The following is a 19,939-nucleotide window of genomic DNA, read 5'->3' as shown; positions in this document are numbered from 1 at the left end:
CTCGAATAATGACTCTCAGTGATTTTTTTTCTGACATTTCCTAAGCAAGACAGTCTGGTGCACTTTCTAGATCAGCTTGGAGAATATTGTCATTCTAAAGAAAATTAAATATTTTTATGTGAAAGTATTAGCAAATGAAATTTAGTCCCAGTTTCAAATGTTTCATATTCTAATTAATATTTCTGTATAAAATGATAATTGTTAGTCTTTGCAAATCAAAATGAGCTTAGTCTGGAAAAATAATTTATTTCACTGATCTAAAAACATTTGTTTCTAATTACACACATATTATGTTGGGACTAAGTATTTTGTAAAATAAAGTTTATTTTTAAGGGATTCCAAAGTATCTGTCTTATACAAACATTCAGTGTCTCCATCAGAACTCTTTAAAAAGGAAAAATTCCATAGCCACAATGTAATTTCAGAATTCCCAAGCCAGCTGAACTCGTGGCAACATCTCTGTGAAAGGTCAAGAGCCAATAAATTTAGCACTTCCTGGACAGCTTTTTAGTAGTTTGAGACCAACTGAATGGATGATATATATATCATAGACTCTTCAAAATAAATAGATTATAGAAGAATTTGGATATCTGAACTTCTCTCCTTGTGTTTAAATGGTTAGCTCCTAATATGTTTTATGTTGTAGGGTAATAAGTAACTGTTAAGGCTATAATAGAAACCAATCTAATAGGATAGTTTATGTTGAAGATTTTTTTGTAGAAGGCTATTTCAAAAGATGATGAGAATTTGTTAAAAAAAAAAAATTGTCAGACTAATTCAGTCAGCATTTATTGAACACCTATCATTGTGCTAGGCATTGAAAATAAATACACAAATGAAAAATAATCCCTTCCCTTAAACTTACATTCTTGAGAAAAGGGTGGGAAGGAAAGGTAGTTATAATATATAAGCACATAATTATTAAGTATATATTAAGAATCTGAACTATACTAGGGGTCTGGGAATAAAAGATAAAGAATGAAATAATCAGTGCTCCCAAAGAGATTATATAATTGAGGATGAAGGTGGAGAGCATGAACATATACAAATATATACAAGACAAATATGATTGTTAGATGCAAGGGAGGGCACAAATATTTGGGGGGGATCAGGAAATGACTCGTACAAAGAGATCTTGAGTTTAGTCTTGAGGCAAAAGATGAATTATTTGAGATGATTAAGAAGAAGTATACTCTTAGCTTGGAGAATAGTCATTGCATAGGCAGAAAAGGAAGATAGAACACCCTGTAAAGAGCAGAGAGAAGGCCATTCTGGCTAGACTATAAAATACAGGAAGGGGGTATGTGTAGAAAGGCTAGAAATAGAGTTTGGGAAGGTCTTTTAAAACAGGAATTTATGTTTATTCTAGAGCAATAGGGACTGGAATGAGAATAGGGAGTGACATCGTCTGATTTAGCAATTCTGTAGAGGATAGGTTAGAGTGAGGAAAGCCTTGACAAAATTAAGCTAAAAGACGCTTGCAAGTCAATCAGGAGAAAGATTTTCAGTCCTCACCAGTGGTGGGGGCTGTAGGAGTAGTGAGAAAAGGAGAAATGGAGACAGGTGTGGTGAGATAAGGCAGCAGATTACATCCATCAGGTGAAGGGAAATAGGAATGTTAGAGGCCAGTGCTGATGTTATAAACATCAGAGACTTGAAGGACAGCAAGTACCCTAGAGAGGAACGGGGAAGTTTGCGAGGAGAGAGGGTTTTAGAATAAAGATAGACATGTTATTCAATTTTGGTAGCTTGAGAAAGAAGAGATCCTGAATAAAGAGGGTGATTAGGAAAAGTTTCCTGTAAATGATGATACATAATCTTTTCCTTGAAGTAAGCTAAAGGCTCTAAGAGGCAGAGATACAGAATTCTGTATGTTTCAAACATGAGGGGCAGCCTGTGAAAGGCATAGAATGAGAAATGTGCTACATTTGAGGAACATCAGATAGGCCAGTTTTGTTTAAATATTGAATGTATAAAAAGAATGCACAATAAACTTAGATAGGTAGATTGGAGCCAGAATATGAAGAACTTTACATGACAAACTGGATGGTATTTAGTTATATCATGGGAGGGGGAAGAATTATATTTTAGAGATAGAGAACCACTGAAGTTCTTGAGAAAAGAGTAGCATAGCCAGATTTTTTTTTTCTCTGTCGAGATCTATGACATGAAAGTCGTGGGTGGACAAAGTATTCAGGAGGGAACATGTTCAGCATTGTTAGATGTTGTAGAAAGATGAGCTTTGAGAACAGCAGGTCACTGGATATCAGGCCTTATCAATGGAGCAAAGAAACTGTTTGCTGAACTATTTGCTGAAGTGTGTTGACATTAGTTCTTTCAGGCCACAGGTATCAAAGTGATGTGGAGAAAGAATTTTATGTATATAAAATACCTTGAAAAAGTTAATAGAGTTTCCAGGGTAATTCTTTTTTTCCTCAACAGTATTTTATTTTCCCAAATACATGTAAAGTTTTCATCATTCATTTTTTGTAATATGTTGTGTTTCAGATTTTTTTCTCCTTCCTTTACTCCCTCTCTCCCCAAGACAGCAAACATTCTCTTATAGGTTAATCATGTACAATCGTTTTAAACATATTTCCATATTTGTCATGTTATGCAAGAAAAATCAGACTACAAAGGAAAAACCCACAGGAAAGAAAAAGCAAACAACAAAAAAAAAGGTGAAATACTATGCTTCAATATACATTCAGTCTCCATAGTTCTTTCTCTGGATGCAGAGGGCATTTTGCACAGAATAATTCTTTTAGGTTTACTTTCCTCCCCTGTAGAATCTGGCCCACCTGTCATTCATTCTCCAAACTTTTTTTTTTTTTTGAGTTTGCTAATAAGCTCATTGAATTCTTTTAACACTGTATTAAGCTTTTATTTACTGTTTACCTCTAAGAAATTAAATGATTTGTGGGAAATAAAATGACCAAGAAAGAATTCAAACCCTTAACTGAATAGAATCAAAATACTTAGAGAACAAATGTAGGCAAAGTATTAAGAATTGCAAGGTAATTTCATAGAAATTAATATAGATACACAGCAAGAGAAGCATAAATACGTTTTAGTGGTATTTTCTTTTTTCCAATTACATGTAAAGAATTTTTGATATTCATTTTTTATAAGATTTTGAGCTCCATTTTTTTCTCCTTCCTTTTCTCCCTGAAACACTATACATGTGCAATCATATAAAACATATTTTCATATTAGTCATGTTGTCAAAGAAGAAACAGAAGAAAAGGGGGGAAAAAAAACTATGGAAAAAAAGTTAAAATAGTGTGCTTCAATCTGCATTCTCCAACACTTCTTTCTCTGGAGTGAATGGCATGAGCCTTTTGGAATTGTCTTAGATCATTGTAAAGCTAAGAAGAGCTAACTCCATTATAGTTGATCACCTCACAGTGTTGTTGTTACTGTGTAACTGATACTGAGAAGCATCAGTATTGACTAGATTTAATCATAGCATCTTTGGATTGGAAGGAACCTTATAGACCATCTATCTTGCCCTGCACATGCATAGGAATATTTTCTGCAACTTTCATCATGTGGAATCATCAGCCACACCACTATTACCTTCACTAATGGATTAAACACTTTATAAATATTAAAAGAATCCTTCAGAATCTTAAGAATGACAGAGTTTTTTTAAAAAATGACAGAGTTGGATAAAGCTGATGGATAATCTTGTTTTTCTAGGGGTTTTATTGCTCAGCTCTTTGCATAATTAGAAATGGAAAATTAGACATACTTTTTGATAGAACAGCCCAAGTAGACATTATGATTTGAATTTCAGTGGACATTGATCATTCTTTAGCAGAGAACCTCGGTCCTTTTGTCGAATAAGGACCTGATAAAGGTTATATCAATAGCATTGAAACAAGCATTTTTATAATTGGACAGGGCCTTAGATAGAGATCATCCTGTTTTGGGGTACTATAAAGGGAACTTACCATAGCAATAACAAGGAAAAAATTCTTTGAGGAAAATAAGAAATGAGAAAATGAGGCAAAATAGAATCCTGATGTTGAATTTCTTGTTATTGTGAGAAAACCTTATGAGGGAAATGGTTGAAAGGTCTGTTCCCCAAGATGTGTCTAAGCCAAGAAATATAATTTCTGTTTGTCATAGGAAATAGTCCTGGTACATCATTAAGGAGATGTTCCGTAATAAAGGGACTTTCCTTCATTTTATTCTTCTGATTTGGTGCCAAAAACTTCTCAAGAAAATATTCAAATCTCTATCCAAGTTTAATGATAGAAACTGACTGTTGCCATATTTCTTCCTAATAACTGCTTCAAAGGTCATTTCTGTGTGTCCCTTTAGTTATCACAGTTCCCAAAATTAAATAAAGTATAACTTAAAGTAAAAGAATTATAATATAAAAGTTTGACACTTTCCTCTCCTACCAAGAGTGAAAAGAGAATGCTGTTTGCTGGTGCCTACCAGATCCTCTCAAAGTGAGGATGAAAAGTTCTTTTCTGAAATGTTTGATTTCCAGAATTTTGGGGATCCTGGCAAACTACTGTTTTTCTTGTGTATATTCTTTCTTTCAGACCTTTTTATGTGGAGCCCACAAACATCATCAGTGTGGCTAATGATACTCCAAGGGTCAGTAACCATGCTTCTGCCATGAACAAGCGAATTCATTACTATAACCGGCTCACATCTCCTTCCGACAGAGCACTGGTGAGGAGCAAAGCCCAAGCTTCTGATAACACGTTGAAACAAATAGTAAATCTGCCACAGCATGTATCACACCCGTTCCCACACAGTTGCCATTCTGGTTGAACTTTGAGCTGGCCAGATGCCAAGAGCAGCATTAGAGAAGGCTGATGTTAGCAAATCTAATAGCTTTCCTGTTCACTCTGTCTGAAAACTACTCTGTCCTCCACTTTTAGGAGAAGCAGTTCTAGATTTCCTGAATGTCATCTAAGTCATCCCCAATCCCAGGGACCCTGGGAGAGTAGTCATTTCTGAAATCTCAATGATACTTTGGGTCTATGATGGACTAGAATTCTAATTAAAAGTATACCTTTTTAATCATAAAGCTATAGGGAGTCACCCCCACATTTTGTGACAAGTTGCTTTTTTTTTTAAATTGTGGGAGAGAGGTTGTTTTGGTAGGATGAGGAAGGAAGGGAAAGCATTAAAAACTCAAGGAAAAAATTTGAATATATGCATACTTTTTTCTTTTAGCACCTTTTCACTCTTAATTTTCTTCATTTGTTTAGAAACCTAAAACTGTAACATGGCTTTCTCACAGAACAATCACATTGAGGATGTTTAAGTCATATATGAAAGCCTAGAAATTAAAAAGAAAAAATTTGGCCAACAAACTTTTTTTTTCTGATGGTGAAGATTAAACTAGAGTGAAGAGGTGACCACAATAATTGAGGGAAGAAATAACTTTTAATTTTTTCTTTAGTTTTCTGGGCCATCATATTGCTAGTTGAGGTGAGAGTAATCTAAATATTCTGAGGCAGGACTGAACTGCTTTCTTCTCTTAAGGCCCAAAATGGACTTTTTGGAAGTGCTGCCTGTTCAGAACAGGCTATAATTTTTGTTTTGTTTTGTTTTTTTCATATAATGAGTTGGCCTTGAACACATTAGTTTTAGCTTCAACTAAATTAGCCTTAGATCCCATGAGGGTTGAATAAACCATTTGGGTTAAGTACACTGAGCTGCTACATGTTGTTTAATAAAGGAAGCAAAGAAGAGAAACATTGTGGTGTGCTTGCTTTTAGGAACTTTCCCACATGTGTGATTGCATTTCCCAAGGGGACTTCTATCTAGATCAGACTGCTTTGGGTGCAGTGAAAGCTTATGGGTCCCTAGCAAGAACCTCCCATGCCATCCCCCTTCCCAAGATCTTTGAGGAAGTTGGCTCTCAGTCACCTGGAAAATAGTGGCAGGACTCCAGATAATACAGATCTATACCAAATAGAGGTACAGCCATTCTTTCCAGAAATACTCAGTGCCTGACCCCAATATAGTCCCAGTTTAGGAGAGAAGTCTAGAAATAGAGGAAACAAACAAAAAAAAATGATAATAAATAACTAATAGGTTGCCAGGGACAATTGAAATACATTTTCTAAGATTATTTGCACAATTTCTCCCTTTTCCCCTTAGATTTTTACATTAAAATGATGAAAATAATAAAATTTTATGGCAGCTGACATGCCCTGCATTTTTTCCAAAGCAGCCACAATACCCTTGTTGTCTTTGTACTCAAACTTTTTGTTTCCACCCTCTCCCCACTTCTTCTGCTTCTCTTCTCGTTCTGCCCCAGATTGCCTTTTCCCCTAACTTCCTACTCGATATAGGCCAAGTCTAGTGTTCTTTCATTCTATGGCTGTACTTCACCAGGCCAGGAATATAAATGCCTCCCAAAGTCTGCCTCCCAAAGTAATAATTTGCTGAGTTATCTCAATTGTGGTATCTTTTTTACTTTCCCTTTTTTTAAAAAACAGATAATGTAAACAGCAGACACATAGCCTATGCTGTCATCCTTCCATGGAGTTAGCTTCTCATGCTCTAGTTCATATAGATCTCTTCATTCTTTAAAATTATGACATCTATAGCCTGTACCACCTAATTATACTTTCTGTCATCTAATTTTTTTTTATGCTATTGGTTTTGGAGACAAAACTTGACAGACAAGTACCAACATCCCACTACTGCGGGCACAGCCACATCTGTAGGATCTCTCAGACAGAGTATTCTTAGGGACACAGCATTTGCTGATCTTGCTCCTGGCATGTCCCCCATCTACCAGAGATGTAGAGTGTGTATATATATATATATATATGTGTGTGTATGTGTGAGATTCCTTAAGAATAATTAAACACATTTTTCCATTTTCCTAATAACCAAAGAGAAAACAGTTGGCAAAGTTCACATATATATATATATATATATATATATATATATATGTGTGTGTGTCATCTAGATCAGTGATGTCAAATTTAAATTGAAACCAATCCCTCTAAGCCATATATGCACTTAAAAACTACAAAATAACATCAATGTAGTATTCTGTTTTTATTTATTTTGTTAAACATTTCCCAATTTCATTTTAATCTGGTTCTGGCTGAATTAAGTCTCACTCCAGCCAGGAAGGAGGAAGGAACTTCTCCAGGGACATTTTCCCTCACAGTTACCTGAATCTTCTTTATAGCATCCCTGACAAGTAATCATGTGACCTGTTTGTAGCTCTCTATAAACCAGGAGCTTACTTCCTATAGTATTAGTTTACATTTTTGTATAACTCTAAGAGCTCAGGGAAAACTCTCCCTTTATTAAGCTGAATTCACCTGCAATGTAACTTCACCAATTTTTGCTAATATGGCCCCTAAAGGCCAAAGAAAAGAAATAATTTCATTTTTCTATGACCATCTTCCCAAGTATTTGAAGACTTTCATATCTCCCAGACTTTTTTTCTCTAAGCTTAATATTTCTTCAGTTCCTTTAATTGATATGTGACATTTTCCCACTTCTCTTCACTATTCTGATAAACCTTGTATTCCAGTTTGTCAGTTTTCTTCCTTCTCTAGATGTGGCATACCAAACTGGACATTGTGCCCAAATGGGATTTAACAAGAACATAGTATACATACATTGCTGCATGAAGTGCTATGTGTTTGCAGATTTGTTAGATCCCTTCCTTCTACTCTCTTTTGAATGATTTTCTAACCTTTGTTTTTCCTGTTGTGGACTTGTACAGTTTTTGAAAATCATGCAGCATTTTACTTTTGTCTTTAATACTTCCTTCAGAATAGAATGGAGACTCGCAGGAAAAAATATGTCCTTTTCATCAAGAGGATTGGTGGAAAAAATAACTTCATTCAAATAACTCATGATAGGTTGAGCTAATTCTTTTATGTAAGTTGTAAAAAAAAAAAACCTTTGCTCAAAATAAGATGCTTGGTTAATATTTTAACTGGAAAATAATTGTGTGTGTGTCTATGTATATATACATAAATTATAGATAGATAGTGAGCATATAGAGAGAGTAGTTTTATAGTGAGAGCGATATCTAGATAGATATATGTTAACCACTTTTCAGAGTATTAGAATACAAATTAAAATAGACCAAAGTCTAGAACCATACTAAATGTTATTCATTCTTAGTGATTTTAAAGGTAGCTCAGAATCTTGTGGTGCCACAATTATTATGAATTTTAGTTGTCACTGTATCTTTAGATAGAGAAGACAAGGGAGTTAATTAATGCTGTTTGGCCTTCTAGAAGGAACCTTTATGGTTGCTTTTTAAAAAATTAATCTCTTATTGTTGTTAGTTTCTTTTTGATAAAAATGCAGAGAAAAAAAAATCTACCCTGTTGAATATTCTAGGGGATGGATTCCAGGTAAGTGTTTATTATGTTTTCTGTGCACCCTGATTTCTCTGGAACCATGCTTCTCATTAAATCAGGTTCTCCCATTTAGCTTGAAAAAGAATATTTTTAGCTGGTCAGAACTACCTGTCATTTATTTGTGAACAATATACTGGACAGTGTTCAGGTATTTTACTGCAGAATTAAGAAATCTCACAGCACTATGGCTCCTGATCAGCTCACACTGATTTTTTTTTTTTTTTTTTTTTTTTTTTGGTTCATTCAGATTGCACCTGATCATGTGCTTCCAGCACCTGAAGATCTCTATGTATATAGTCCACTGGGTTCTGCCTTTAAAATGGATCACTATGCTGATGGTTATGGTAAAAACACCAGTTTGGTCACAATGTACGTTTACCTATTTTTCTGGAGAGTTATTTAAGTTGTATGGGAATGAAAGTTACATGGTCTGTTTGTTTTGTCTGTCTATTATTTCAGTATTATAGAGAGGTCCTAGTAAGAAAACTCCCTCTACAAGTATAGACTACCTGCTGTTCTATTATTGGGGGCCCCAAAAAGTTAGACTGGGAAATTAAGGTATTTTCTGTGTCTGTCACAACCAAAAGGAGTTGACAGGGAACATGAGAATTCAGTTCTTCCTGATTCCAAAATTAGCCTCTGTCCATTTTATACATATTTCTAATTTACTTTTAATTATGATAACCTATAGCATCAAATTCTAGTTTTTCATTTCCATTTTTCTGCTTTTTTCAGTTTCATGATTTGGAATACTATGATGGGAACATCTATACTAAGTATTCCATGGGCAATAAAACAGGTAAGGTAATTTTCAAATTTTGCCTAAAAATATATATATTTTTTGTTATCTTGAGTTCTCATAGAAATTTCATTAATTTTATTAACTCTTCACAAAATAATTAGCTGTTTAATCAGTGATTAAATTCCATTCTTTTAAAAGTTCCTGGGCATTTAAATAATATATCTTTTTATTGAAATCTTTTGGTGTGTTCTTTTCTTACATTACCAGAACATTCCTTAAGAAATAATATTTTTAAGGGAACACAAAAAGAGAAAAGAAATCAGTGACTGATATACATTTTTAAAAAAAAAGCTGAAAATATGGGCAAGGTACACCACCTGTGGACCTCTTACTTCTACAGAAGTGTGGAATAGGTTATGTTCTTGTATCTTGTAGATGCTTGTTTGTTCTTTTTAACTTTACAGCCTTCTTTTTTATTTTGATTTTGCAGTCCTTACCTTTTATATTATTGTCCTCATTGTGTATATTGTTTTCTTGGCCATCTTTACTTTGCTCAGTATTCATGCAGCTCTTTCCTTGTTTCTCTTTTCATATTCTTCATTTATTATCATACAGTGATAATTATTATATTCATATATCATAGTTTATTTAGCCATTTCCCAATTGAGGGGCATCCATATTGTTTCCAATTCTTTGCTATCACAAAAAATGCTGATATTTTAGATATATTTTAGAGACTATGGGGATTTTGTTCTTATCAGTGGTCTCTTGATGTATGAATTTGTATGTAATGAAATCTGTGGGTCAAATTGTATGGCTATTTTAGTCACTTTAATTTCAAAATTCCAAATTTCTTTCCAAAATTATTGGACTAATTTGCTTCACAACAATATACTAGTATGCCCATCTTCCCATAGTCCCTCCAACACCAAGTAATTCCTTTTTTGGGAATCTGCCAATTTGCTGTTCCTGGTACTTTTCTAATGAGTCTGGGGTTATGTAATCATAGATCCATGTGATATTTCTTAGAGATTTATATTTTTGTTTTTTCTTTTATAACTGTACAGATTACTTTATGTTCATCTGGCAATGTATTTTGTGCTGTATTTTACAAGTAAAGTCATTTTTGTGTTTATACAGGCTGGATTTACCACTGGAATCTCTATTATCATTCTAATGGGTCTTCTAACACTTTATTGCTGCTACAGAGTAGTAAAATCACGGACAATGATACGTAAGAATCTGACCCATTGAAAGAGAAATAGATCACTGATATGGGTATTATTCAGCCTACAGCATTTATTATCTACGATGTCCCTAAAGTTTTCTTGCCTCTCATTTTATAATCATTAACTTTTATTTTTACTTATTTTTAAAATTTTTATTTAATTTTTTTTACTTATTTAATTTTAGGACACCTATATTTTACTTTATTTTTAATGTTTAGTTGATGCTTTTTAGAACATAGTTTATTCTCAATAACTATGCCCCTAGAAACCTTTCCTTATAACAATAACATACAAAAAGGAATTCATCAAAAACTAGCTAACACAGGGATCATATCTAACACTATAGACAACACCATGAGTCCAAAATATTTTACCACCTCCCTACCAAAAAAAGAAAAAACTTTCATTAGTTGGAAATGTTCAAGGGAGTAATATCTGGCTTTGAAATACAAGGAAGTATGTGGCTCTTTGTAAAATACATTCATTTTTGAAGCAATTTGCCATTCAAAAGAATCTTGAAGTTAAGGAGATAGGCCATATGTATTAAATGAGACTTTTACTTGCAGTATCTTTACAAGACTTATATTTTTGTCCATTGAGGATGAGAGTTGGGAGGCATTTAGGGTTTTTAGTTCTACAAATACTCCATATAAATTTGGAGGGACCTCTTTTAAAAGTAAAAATAATAACTAGAAAAATATTGAAAAAAATTCAATGAAAATATTTCTTTGAATTTCACCACATTTTGATATTCTTTCCTTATAGATTTTTCAGACTGTTTTTTAACTTGTTCCCAAAATGTTTAGGCCAAAATATACATTTCCTGGATCTTACCAGGATAAACTAGAAGCCTGGAGATATTTTTATTTAATTCTGACCCCTCTCGGTTAGTGTACCTTCTGCTTCTTGGGGTCCATTCTTAGTCTTAAGGTTTTTGAGGGGTTTTTTGTTTTTGTTTTTTAGGATATTGGGAGCCCCTTTAATAGGAAGAGGAGCTATTTTTAGTTTCATTGTCTATCAGATTTGCATTGAGCTTTAAACACATGTAGCTATTGAGGGGTCTTAGGCTGTGCCTTTTTTGTAAGTAAGAATCCAACTTTACCAACAACATTATTGCAAATAGGATTTGACCGATACTTGACACCTTGGCCAAATAACATCTGAAAAATCCAATGCATCTATTATAATGATGATTGTAATGATAATGGTTTGTATGTTGTGCTTTAACATTTATGTATCACTTCACAGACACTGTCTCATTTGATAACTAAGTTATTTACTGGCTAGTTGGGGCCTCCTTTCAGAGTTGTAGGGAAGCTATAAATAAATGCCATGTGGTTTTTGGTTTCACATTTTGCCAAGATTTTGTGGGGAAGACTGAATGCCAGTTAATTTTAATATTCCCATATAATTATGGAAGTATCACCAAACATTTATAAAGTTTGCATATTGTAAGACTTTGCTGAATTTTTTTTCCCTTTCAGTTTGAAATGTGAATTGGACCTGAATTGATAATTTTTAAATAAATACATATAATTAATTACATTTGCTAATTTGTTTGCATCTGAGTACTGTTATAAGGACAGAATTTTTCTAAGGGCTTATTTTTTTTTTTGTCAATTTTTAAATTTTTTTATTTAAAGTTTTGAGTTCTACATTATGTGTCTCCTTTCCCTTTCCTCTCTCACCCACTTTCATAAGGGTTTATTTATAAGAGCTATGCACAGTTATTTGGACAAGACAAATGAGAAACTATTTAGAGATAAACAAGTTCTTCCATCATTATAATTCATTAGATGCTATCCTTTCATTTTACTTACAAATTGTATTTCATTAGAACTGAAACTAAAAGAGGAGAGACTTCTTGTTAAGTTTATGTCTTGATTGTGGATAACTGTTTTAGTTATGTAAGGAGCATTGTTACCACACTCTGTCCAACTTCTAAACTTTATAGGTTTCATTGCTAGTTTCTGGTCCCATAGTTTTTGGCCTACATAATGTTAAGTATCTCTTTATTAGATGTTGTATTTCAGTACAGAAATAACAAAATTCCAATTAGTGAATTAATTCCAGAATATGTTGTATATGTCAGATTATCAAACACTATGTCCCTTTCAAAGTGGAAAGGACGGTCTGATTGTATACTTTATTCATATATAAGAGATTGTCCTATAAAGGAGATCTTCTGAAATAAACCTTTCCAATGGAGAATAATCCAATCTTGTGATCAGCATCTTAAGATACTTAAAGGACAAAAACCACTATGTGTATATGAAATATTTAACTTAATCTGTCCTTTTTACTTTTTTTTTTCTAGCTTCATTAGATACTACTAACTGGGAATTTCCAGATGTTTGCAAATATTATTTTGGCTCCTTTGGTCATTGGTCTGGTCTACTATTCTCCATGGTATCTCTCATTGGAGCCATGATAGTTTATTGGGTGCTTATGTCTAATTTTCTTTTCAACACTGGAAGATTCATTTTTAGTAAGTAATAACTTTTATTCTTATATTTTCTTCTGCCAATACATAGTACTACATATGGTATGATGTAATATAAAAATGTTGAATTTGGAGTCTGAGATGAGTTAGAATTCCACTCTAATTTTTACTACCTGTATGACATAGAGCAAGTCACTGTAACTGTCTAATAATCGGCTTTCTCATCAGTAAAATGAGCTTGATAATATCTTATAATCATCTTATAAGTTTGTTGTGAAGTTTAAAGAAGATAATTTCTCTAAAGTGCTTTTCAGTCTAACACACTATATATAGTGCTGTAATTGGCAGGGGGAAAGCCATATTCTATACAGGGGTAAGGGGAGGGTGGTAAAGAACTGAATTCAGAAACTTGATCAAGAAGTGACACAAAGATAAGGGAGGGATGAAGTGGTAGCTGCATGGGGTAGAAGGGCCAAGATGGAAAGCTGCTTCATTCCCTGTACACTTTCTAAATAAATAAGAAGAAATCAGTGGAGAGAGAGGGAAGTTGAAGGGATGTGTTTGAGAAGGAATGATTAATTTCTGGAGTAAGATCATGAAAAGTAGAAAAAGTCAATGGCAACGGAGGGAAATAGATGCATAAGAAATAAGTATATCTTTTTCTTGTGAAATAGTCAAAAAAGAGAAAAGAATAAATGATAATGTTATGAAATTTTGAGAAATGGAGAAAGGAAATTGAGAGAATTGACAAGTAACCTAAATCATCTTTGTGGAGGTGGGTGGAATCTTGGCATCTTAATAATGGCAATTCATAATATAATATTTTTTCATCTAAGAATTACATAATACTTCATAGACATTCATCTTAAGGAAGGTCGCTATGGGGCAAATTATGAAATCACAGAATAATTTCACTGCCTCATTCAGCTTCCTCTTTGGGGGGAAATAAATGTATTTGTTTTAGTATAAAACACCACAATTTCTTCAGAGACTTTAAAATGTCAGGGACTCAGTCTTGTAGTTAAAATCTAAATTGGAATGTTTCCACTCTGGGTTTATGTTAATTTCCATGAATATATTATTTCATTAATCCTTATCTGTTTTCAGGATAGTAGTGGGTAACACATGTTTATCAAATATCTGATAAAAAGAAACTAAATCATTAACAGTCAAAAACTTAGGACCTCAGGGGTCAACTAGGTGGATGCAGTGGATAGAGCACTAGCCCTAAAGTCAAGAGGACTCAAGTTCAAATCTAGCCTCAGACACTTAACACTTCCTAACTATGTGATCTTTGGCTCAACCCTCCTCCCCCCCCCCCCCCCCCCCCCCCGCAAAAAAAAATTTTTTAGGATCTCCAAGACCTGGAGCATTAACTATTATTGCCTACCAGTGGTTTTGGTGATGGTTTCAGCATCTAGATCACATAAATTGTTCTTATTTTTATATTTCAGATTTTGTTCATCATGTTAACATCACAGAAGATGTCCTTAGTACTAATGGTACCAACCCAGGTAAAATGTTTATAATAGTTTAAATAATATGTAAGAATTCTAGAATTAAAGCTTGTGACTTTTAGCTTACCAGTTGGAAGAATCCTTTGAATTTAAAGTAATTATTCTACTCTTTAATCCAAGATTCATTGTGCTTTATTATTCTCCCTCCTCCAAAGTACCTAGGAATATTATTCAACAAATCAAGAAAAATTTCCTGACAGTGAATAGAGATCAGTAAACATTAAAGAGAAGGTTGGAGTCTTAAGAAAAATCTTGGCTCCCAAAGCTTCATTTGATTGACAAAGTAAAAGAGACTTTAAGGACAGTAAATATGAGATGATAAAAGTTAGTAAAATTCACAATAAGTAAATGAGTATCTTAAGTATCAAAGCCTCCCCCTTTTTTTTTTTTTTTGACAATAGAGAGTTGTTAGAAGGCTGGTGGTATTGCAATAGCTCATTTGTGTGGCATTTTAATATTTTCAAAGTCATTCCTTCAGAAGGACTCTGTACAAGAAGGAGTGTTCTCACAGTAGAGGGATTTGCAACCCATAGAACTTCAGTGACTAGGCCAACATCACATAGCTAACAAAAGTTAGAGCTTGAACTTGAATCCAGATTTTTGGACTGAGTTCAGAGCTATTTTCTGATTCAAATTCAAGTTTGAATTAAATTCAGAATCTAAACTTCAAACAAGATTCAGAGGGCTTAAGTAACTTCTGAAAATTTATGGAGATACATGTTAATCAATAATTTGAGTTCACAATAATTGTACTTATGTTTTGCCTATTAATTATATCTACTTTTTTTCCCTGGGCAATTGTAGTTAAGTGACTTGCCTAGGGTCACGCAGCCAGTAAGCATTAAGTAAATGCTGCTATTAATTATATCTAATTAGCTTGTGTGCTAAAAAGAAAATGAAAGAATTAACAACTGTTACCCATTGTGGTCATTTTCTTTTTCCTCCCACTCTAAGTTTTCATAATTATCTTGAAATCTCTACTTTATTCCCCTCTCACTAACAACCTCCATAGGAAGCAAACAAAGCCTTGATTGACATAAGAAAAAATGCTACTGTCAGAACATCCCTGATAACAGTTGATAATATTAGTAATTATCTACTAATGCTGTTGTTTCTAAAATTTTTTCATTATATATTTCAATAGTCAGATTAAAGTCAAGTCACAGGTAAAATTCATGTCCCTTCTATGTTATCTTTTGCTAAAACCTCTGTAATGTAATTCTCTACCTATACTATATCACATATGGCACATGCCTGCTAAAGTATATAAAAGGCAGATTGAAATATGTTTCTGAGCTATCTATGAATTTTTTTGCCCATTGCTGAGGAGGTTAAAAAAAAAAACAAATCTTTGCTAAACAAAAAAGTAGTAAGCCTTCTTTTCTACTTAGTTTGATTTATGTATGGTATTTTATATACTGGAGACAAGAACCATAAAGTTAGAAACTCTTATTAGAGACGAACAAGTTATTTTTGTCTTTGATAAAATGTAAGACTTCATAATTTGGCTTGGTTGAATCATCTTTTTTATGATGAGTTAGATCTACATTTTGCACAGATGTTTCTTTATAAAGAATAGCTTAAGAGCAAAAATTGTACTGAAAATGAATCACAATGAAACTGGTTTGAATTTCTTCCTATAATACAGGGAAAAGTTATCATTCACAAACCAGTTCCAGGAAAGTTCCATTGACTATCACATTATCTGGTTGTCATCAGGTTCTTAAGAAGTTACTGAATTTCATTGATTGGACCTTACCTAAGTAGTTTAAGAAGGATTGCTTCACTTCCCTTAAATTCTTATGTTTGGCCTCATTATTATGGTTCATACATAGAGATCTACACATAGATTTACATATACCTATAAAGAGATATTTATATCTAAAAAAATATATATGTGTGTGTATACATAAATATAACTATACACTGTGTCTATGTACTGTATAAGTTATTTTCTGATTAAAGTATAGTCTAACAACCAATGATTATATTATATTCTTTGTTGAGGGAATAAATAAACATTAGGTTATTTGTCTTCAAGTATACAAAAAGCCTTCACAAATATAGTATTTTTATGCATTTATATAAAAATCATTGTCCCTTTTTTGGCTATCCTTTCCATTTCTGCTAAACACTTATTAAGCATTTCTTATGTGTCCTAAATACTAGAGATATATAGACAGAAAAAGTATCTTGGTGCTCACATGGAATTTACATTTCTGCCAAGTAGAGATAGTGGGTAGAAATACAACATTTCCAGTTAAGTAAGTATAAGGTAACTTAAGTAAGGCAATTGTACAAAAGTTGAGGTCAGGAAAAACCACAGAAGGCTTCACAAAGGAGGTAGAAATTTGAGTTGAACCTTGATAAAAGATAAGGATTCTCAAAAGATGGAAGGTGAAGAAGGATATTCCAGTCATGGAAGACAGTATATGCAAATGCACAGAAACAAAAGATGGAAAGGAGATTTTGGGGAAGAGTGCATAGCCTGGTTTGGTGGGAACCCGGAATGAAAAGAAATAATTTTAAATAACTCTAAAAAGAAGATGAGGGGCAGGACAGAGCCAAGATCACAGAGTAAAGGTAGCAAACCAAATGAGTTGTTTCAGCATTCACTTCTAATCAACTTTAAGATAATGCCTCAAATCACATTTTAGAGCAGCAGAGTCAGCAAAAGATCAGGATTAGAAATTTTTTCCAGCCTAAGACAATTTAGAGGGTTGGCAAGAGAACGCTATGAAACCAGGGTAGGGACTGGCCCAAAGCATACATGATACTGGCATCATTGGTGGGCCTTTCAGGTAGCTTGGCAGCAACAGCTTTAGAAACTCTCAGCCCAGAGGTGGTAAGGGGGTTGGAAAGCTGGTCAGAAAGAGATTACAGGAGACCTTCCTGCTGGCACTGATTAGCACTGTTGTTCATACACAGTTTTGAGTTATATCTCCAAAGCAGAGGAACGCTAGGAGTCAGTCACAAGGAATCAAGGGTCTTAGGAACAGTTTCAAAGGAAAGGGAAGTGCCAGCACTTGTGGTGTCAGGGAAATGGATCCTTTTTGGTAAAGACCAGAGCACAGACTAGGAGTATTCACTCTTCTCCACATCAAAAATTTGCTGACCCACAGAACTATCTCTGAAAACAGCATCATGAAAAAAATCTGAAGTTTGGAATAGTCCTCCCCTCTCCCACTCCAGATGAGCAGTGCTCAGCATGAATATAAAGTTAAGAATTAGTCTGAAAAAAATTAGCAAAAATACACAAAACATAACTTGACCTTAAAAGACTATTAGGGTGTCAGGGCATAAAATGCAAAATCAGAAAAAGACAAAAGTATGAAAACAGTTACAAGTAAATCCTCAAAGAGAAACTCTATTTGGACACAAAGACAACAAGAATTTCTGAAAAAGATAAAGAGACAAGAGTGATAGAGAAAAAAATTGAAAAAAGAAATGAGAGTGATGTAAGAAAATTATGAAAAGAATTAGTAGCTTGGTAAAAGAATCACTAAAAATGCTGAAGAAAATATACCTTAAAAATTAGAATTGGAAGGCAGTGAGGTAGCGCAGTAGAGAGAGCACCAGTTCTGAAGTCAAGAGGACATGAGTTCAAATCTGGCCTCAGACATTTAACACTTCCTAGCTGTGTGACCCTCAAAAATTGCCTCAAAAAAAAAAAATGGCTCCAAATGGAAAAAGAGGTACAAAAACTCACTGAAAAAGAAAAAATTCTTCACAAATTAGAATTGGGCAAGTGTAAGCTAAAATAAACGAAAAATTTTAAAGAATATTAAAAATTAGTGTTTGTTTTTTAAAGAAAGAAAACAAATTGGAGGAAGGTTATGATAAATTGGAATCAGGTTATGAAGGGACTTAAACATTTTCCTGAAGAGTTTGTATTTTATTTTAGAAGTAATATGGAGTCACTAAGGGCTTTTGAACTGGGAAATTACATGATTGAATATGTAAAACTCTGGAAAATAGGAAATGAGGGGAATGAGTGGTAGGAATTTGCCGGCTTTAGTATGAGGAAAGAACAAATTTATTTAGGAAATTACTTTCAAGGTTTTGGTGATAACACAAGTGCTGAGTTACCCAGGGGTAATTGTCGATTTATATATAGCATGTTATGGCAAAGATTTATGAAGCTAGGGAGAGATTTTTAGCTAGGTGTATGGGTTGGTATGTTTGATGGGGTCCCTAGGAAATAGACTGAACTCACATATGGCTCTGGCTCTGTAAATTCATTTCAAGATAATGGGTGAGGAATGAGGCACACACAGAAGAAGCTGCACACAGAGCAAATTGTTGATTCCAGATTTCTGAGTTCCTGACTTTCCTGTTGCTTGTGGTTTCTGATAAGATACTAATCTCCTATAGTCTGGTGCTTTGACAAAGGATGCTTTTGTGAATGAGTGTGATAGCTGCCCCCCAGAATGTTATATTTGAGATGTCTTTTAAACACTACTAGCTTCTAATTAATTACTACTTATAGATACATTTAATTAATAAGAACTCAGAAAGACTCAGGTTTTGATGCTGGCTCTTATTTCTTGCCAACTGCATGATCTTGTCTTTTTACCTTTTTTTCATTTTCCTCAAGTGAAAAGGGAACAGTTGGGAGAAAATTTGTGTACTTATCTGGACAACACAGAGATACCCAGTATTTCCCAGAAGGCAAACTCTTTAGATGGGAGTTAGAAACAGAAACTATTCCTTGGATACTGAGCAATGAAGTTTGTTAAACTGTATGAACTAGAAATCCTGATGCAAGAAGGCAAATTCAGCCTCACATCATTGAGTCTTAGTGTTAAGGACCCATAGTTTGGGTGCTTTAAATATATACCTTATTCAAAATTAATGAAACAGATCATTGTGTTTGGGAGAGAAGGATTGCAAAGTAGCATTGAATACTAGGAAGATGTTCAATGAATATATTTACCAAGAAAAACTAAGAACCAGAGCAACAATAGAAGAAAGGACAGAAAAATAGCAAAAAACATTCTTTATGACAATTTCATATAGACTACCTAGACAAAAGGAGGAGCTAGATGAGGATTTTTTAAACATGTAATGAACATGTCAGAGAAGAATAATTTAGTAATATTGGATGACTTTAATGCACCAGGAATCTGCCAGAACTCTCTCTTAGCCAAAAAAAATAAAGCAGCTAATAAATTCTTGCCTTGCTTTAATGATATCTCATTCTTTTAAACACAGAGGAAATAATTCTTATGCTGGATCTGATTCTGACTAACTGAAATGACACTCTCCAAACTTACCATTGATCTTCTACTAAACCTAGTAACCTTTCCTCAATTCTCCTCCTTCTCCACCTCTCCATGGGATAGAAATGTAGATCACTTTCTCTTCCTGAACCTTCTCCTTCCTGGGTTTTCATTACCCTGGTTTCTCTTGGTTCTCCTCCTAGCCTTTTGCTACCTCCTTGTCAGTGCCCTGCCCCCAAGCTAGGAGATGTGCTCCATAGTTCTGCACCTGGCTCTCTTGTTCTCTCTCTCCCTACTGTCTTCATGATCCCAAGAGCTCCTGGGCAATCAGATATAATTTCTAGCCGATGACTTGGTTCTGTAGATCCAACTGGAGTCTTTCTCCTGAGCCACTTTCCTATATCTCCC

General features: G+C 33.9%; 1 protein-coding gene across 4 annotated transcripts in view; it reads left to right on the top strand.

Moving 5' to 3' along the window:
- SLC38A9 (solute carrier family 38 member 9) overlaps window positions 1-19,939 on the top strand; it is an 84,071-nt gene that overhangs the window by 18,007 nt on the left and 46,125 nt on the right. For 3 of the 4 annotated variants that reach the window (XM_031965127.1, XM_031965138.1, XM_031965144.1), the window contains exons 4-9: window positions 4,560-4,692; window positions 8,626-8,747; window positions 9,114-9,177; window positions 10,261-10,354; window positions 12,667-12,837; window positions 14,247-14,306. In XM_031965127.1, the coding sequence (XP_031820987.1) occupies window positions 4,560-4,692; window positions 8,626-8,747; window positions 9,114-9,177; window positions 10,261-10,354; window positions 12,667-12,837; window positions 14,247-14,306 (644 nt within the window). Of the gene's footprint in view, window positions 1-4,559; window positions 4,693-7,065; window positions 7,888-8,625; window positions 8,748-9,113; window positions 9,178-10,260; window positions 10,355-12,666; window positions 12,838-14,246; window positions 14,307-19,939 lie in introns of those variants that run through there. The other variant, XM_031965148.1, reaches the window with a different exon arrangement.

This window comes from Sarcophilus harrisii, chromosome 1, assembly GCF_902635505.1.
Source record: "Sarcophilus harrisii chromosome 1, mSarHar1.11, whole genome shotgun sequence".
Taxonomy (NCBI): Eukaryota; Metazoa; Chordata; class Mammalia; order Dasyuromorphia; family Dasyuridae; genus Sarcophilus; species Sarcophilus harrisii.
This window is presented reverse-complemented; position numbering and strand designations above follow the sequence as displayed.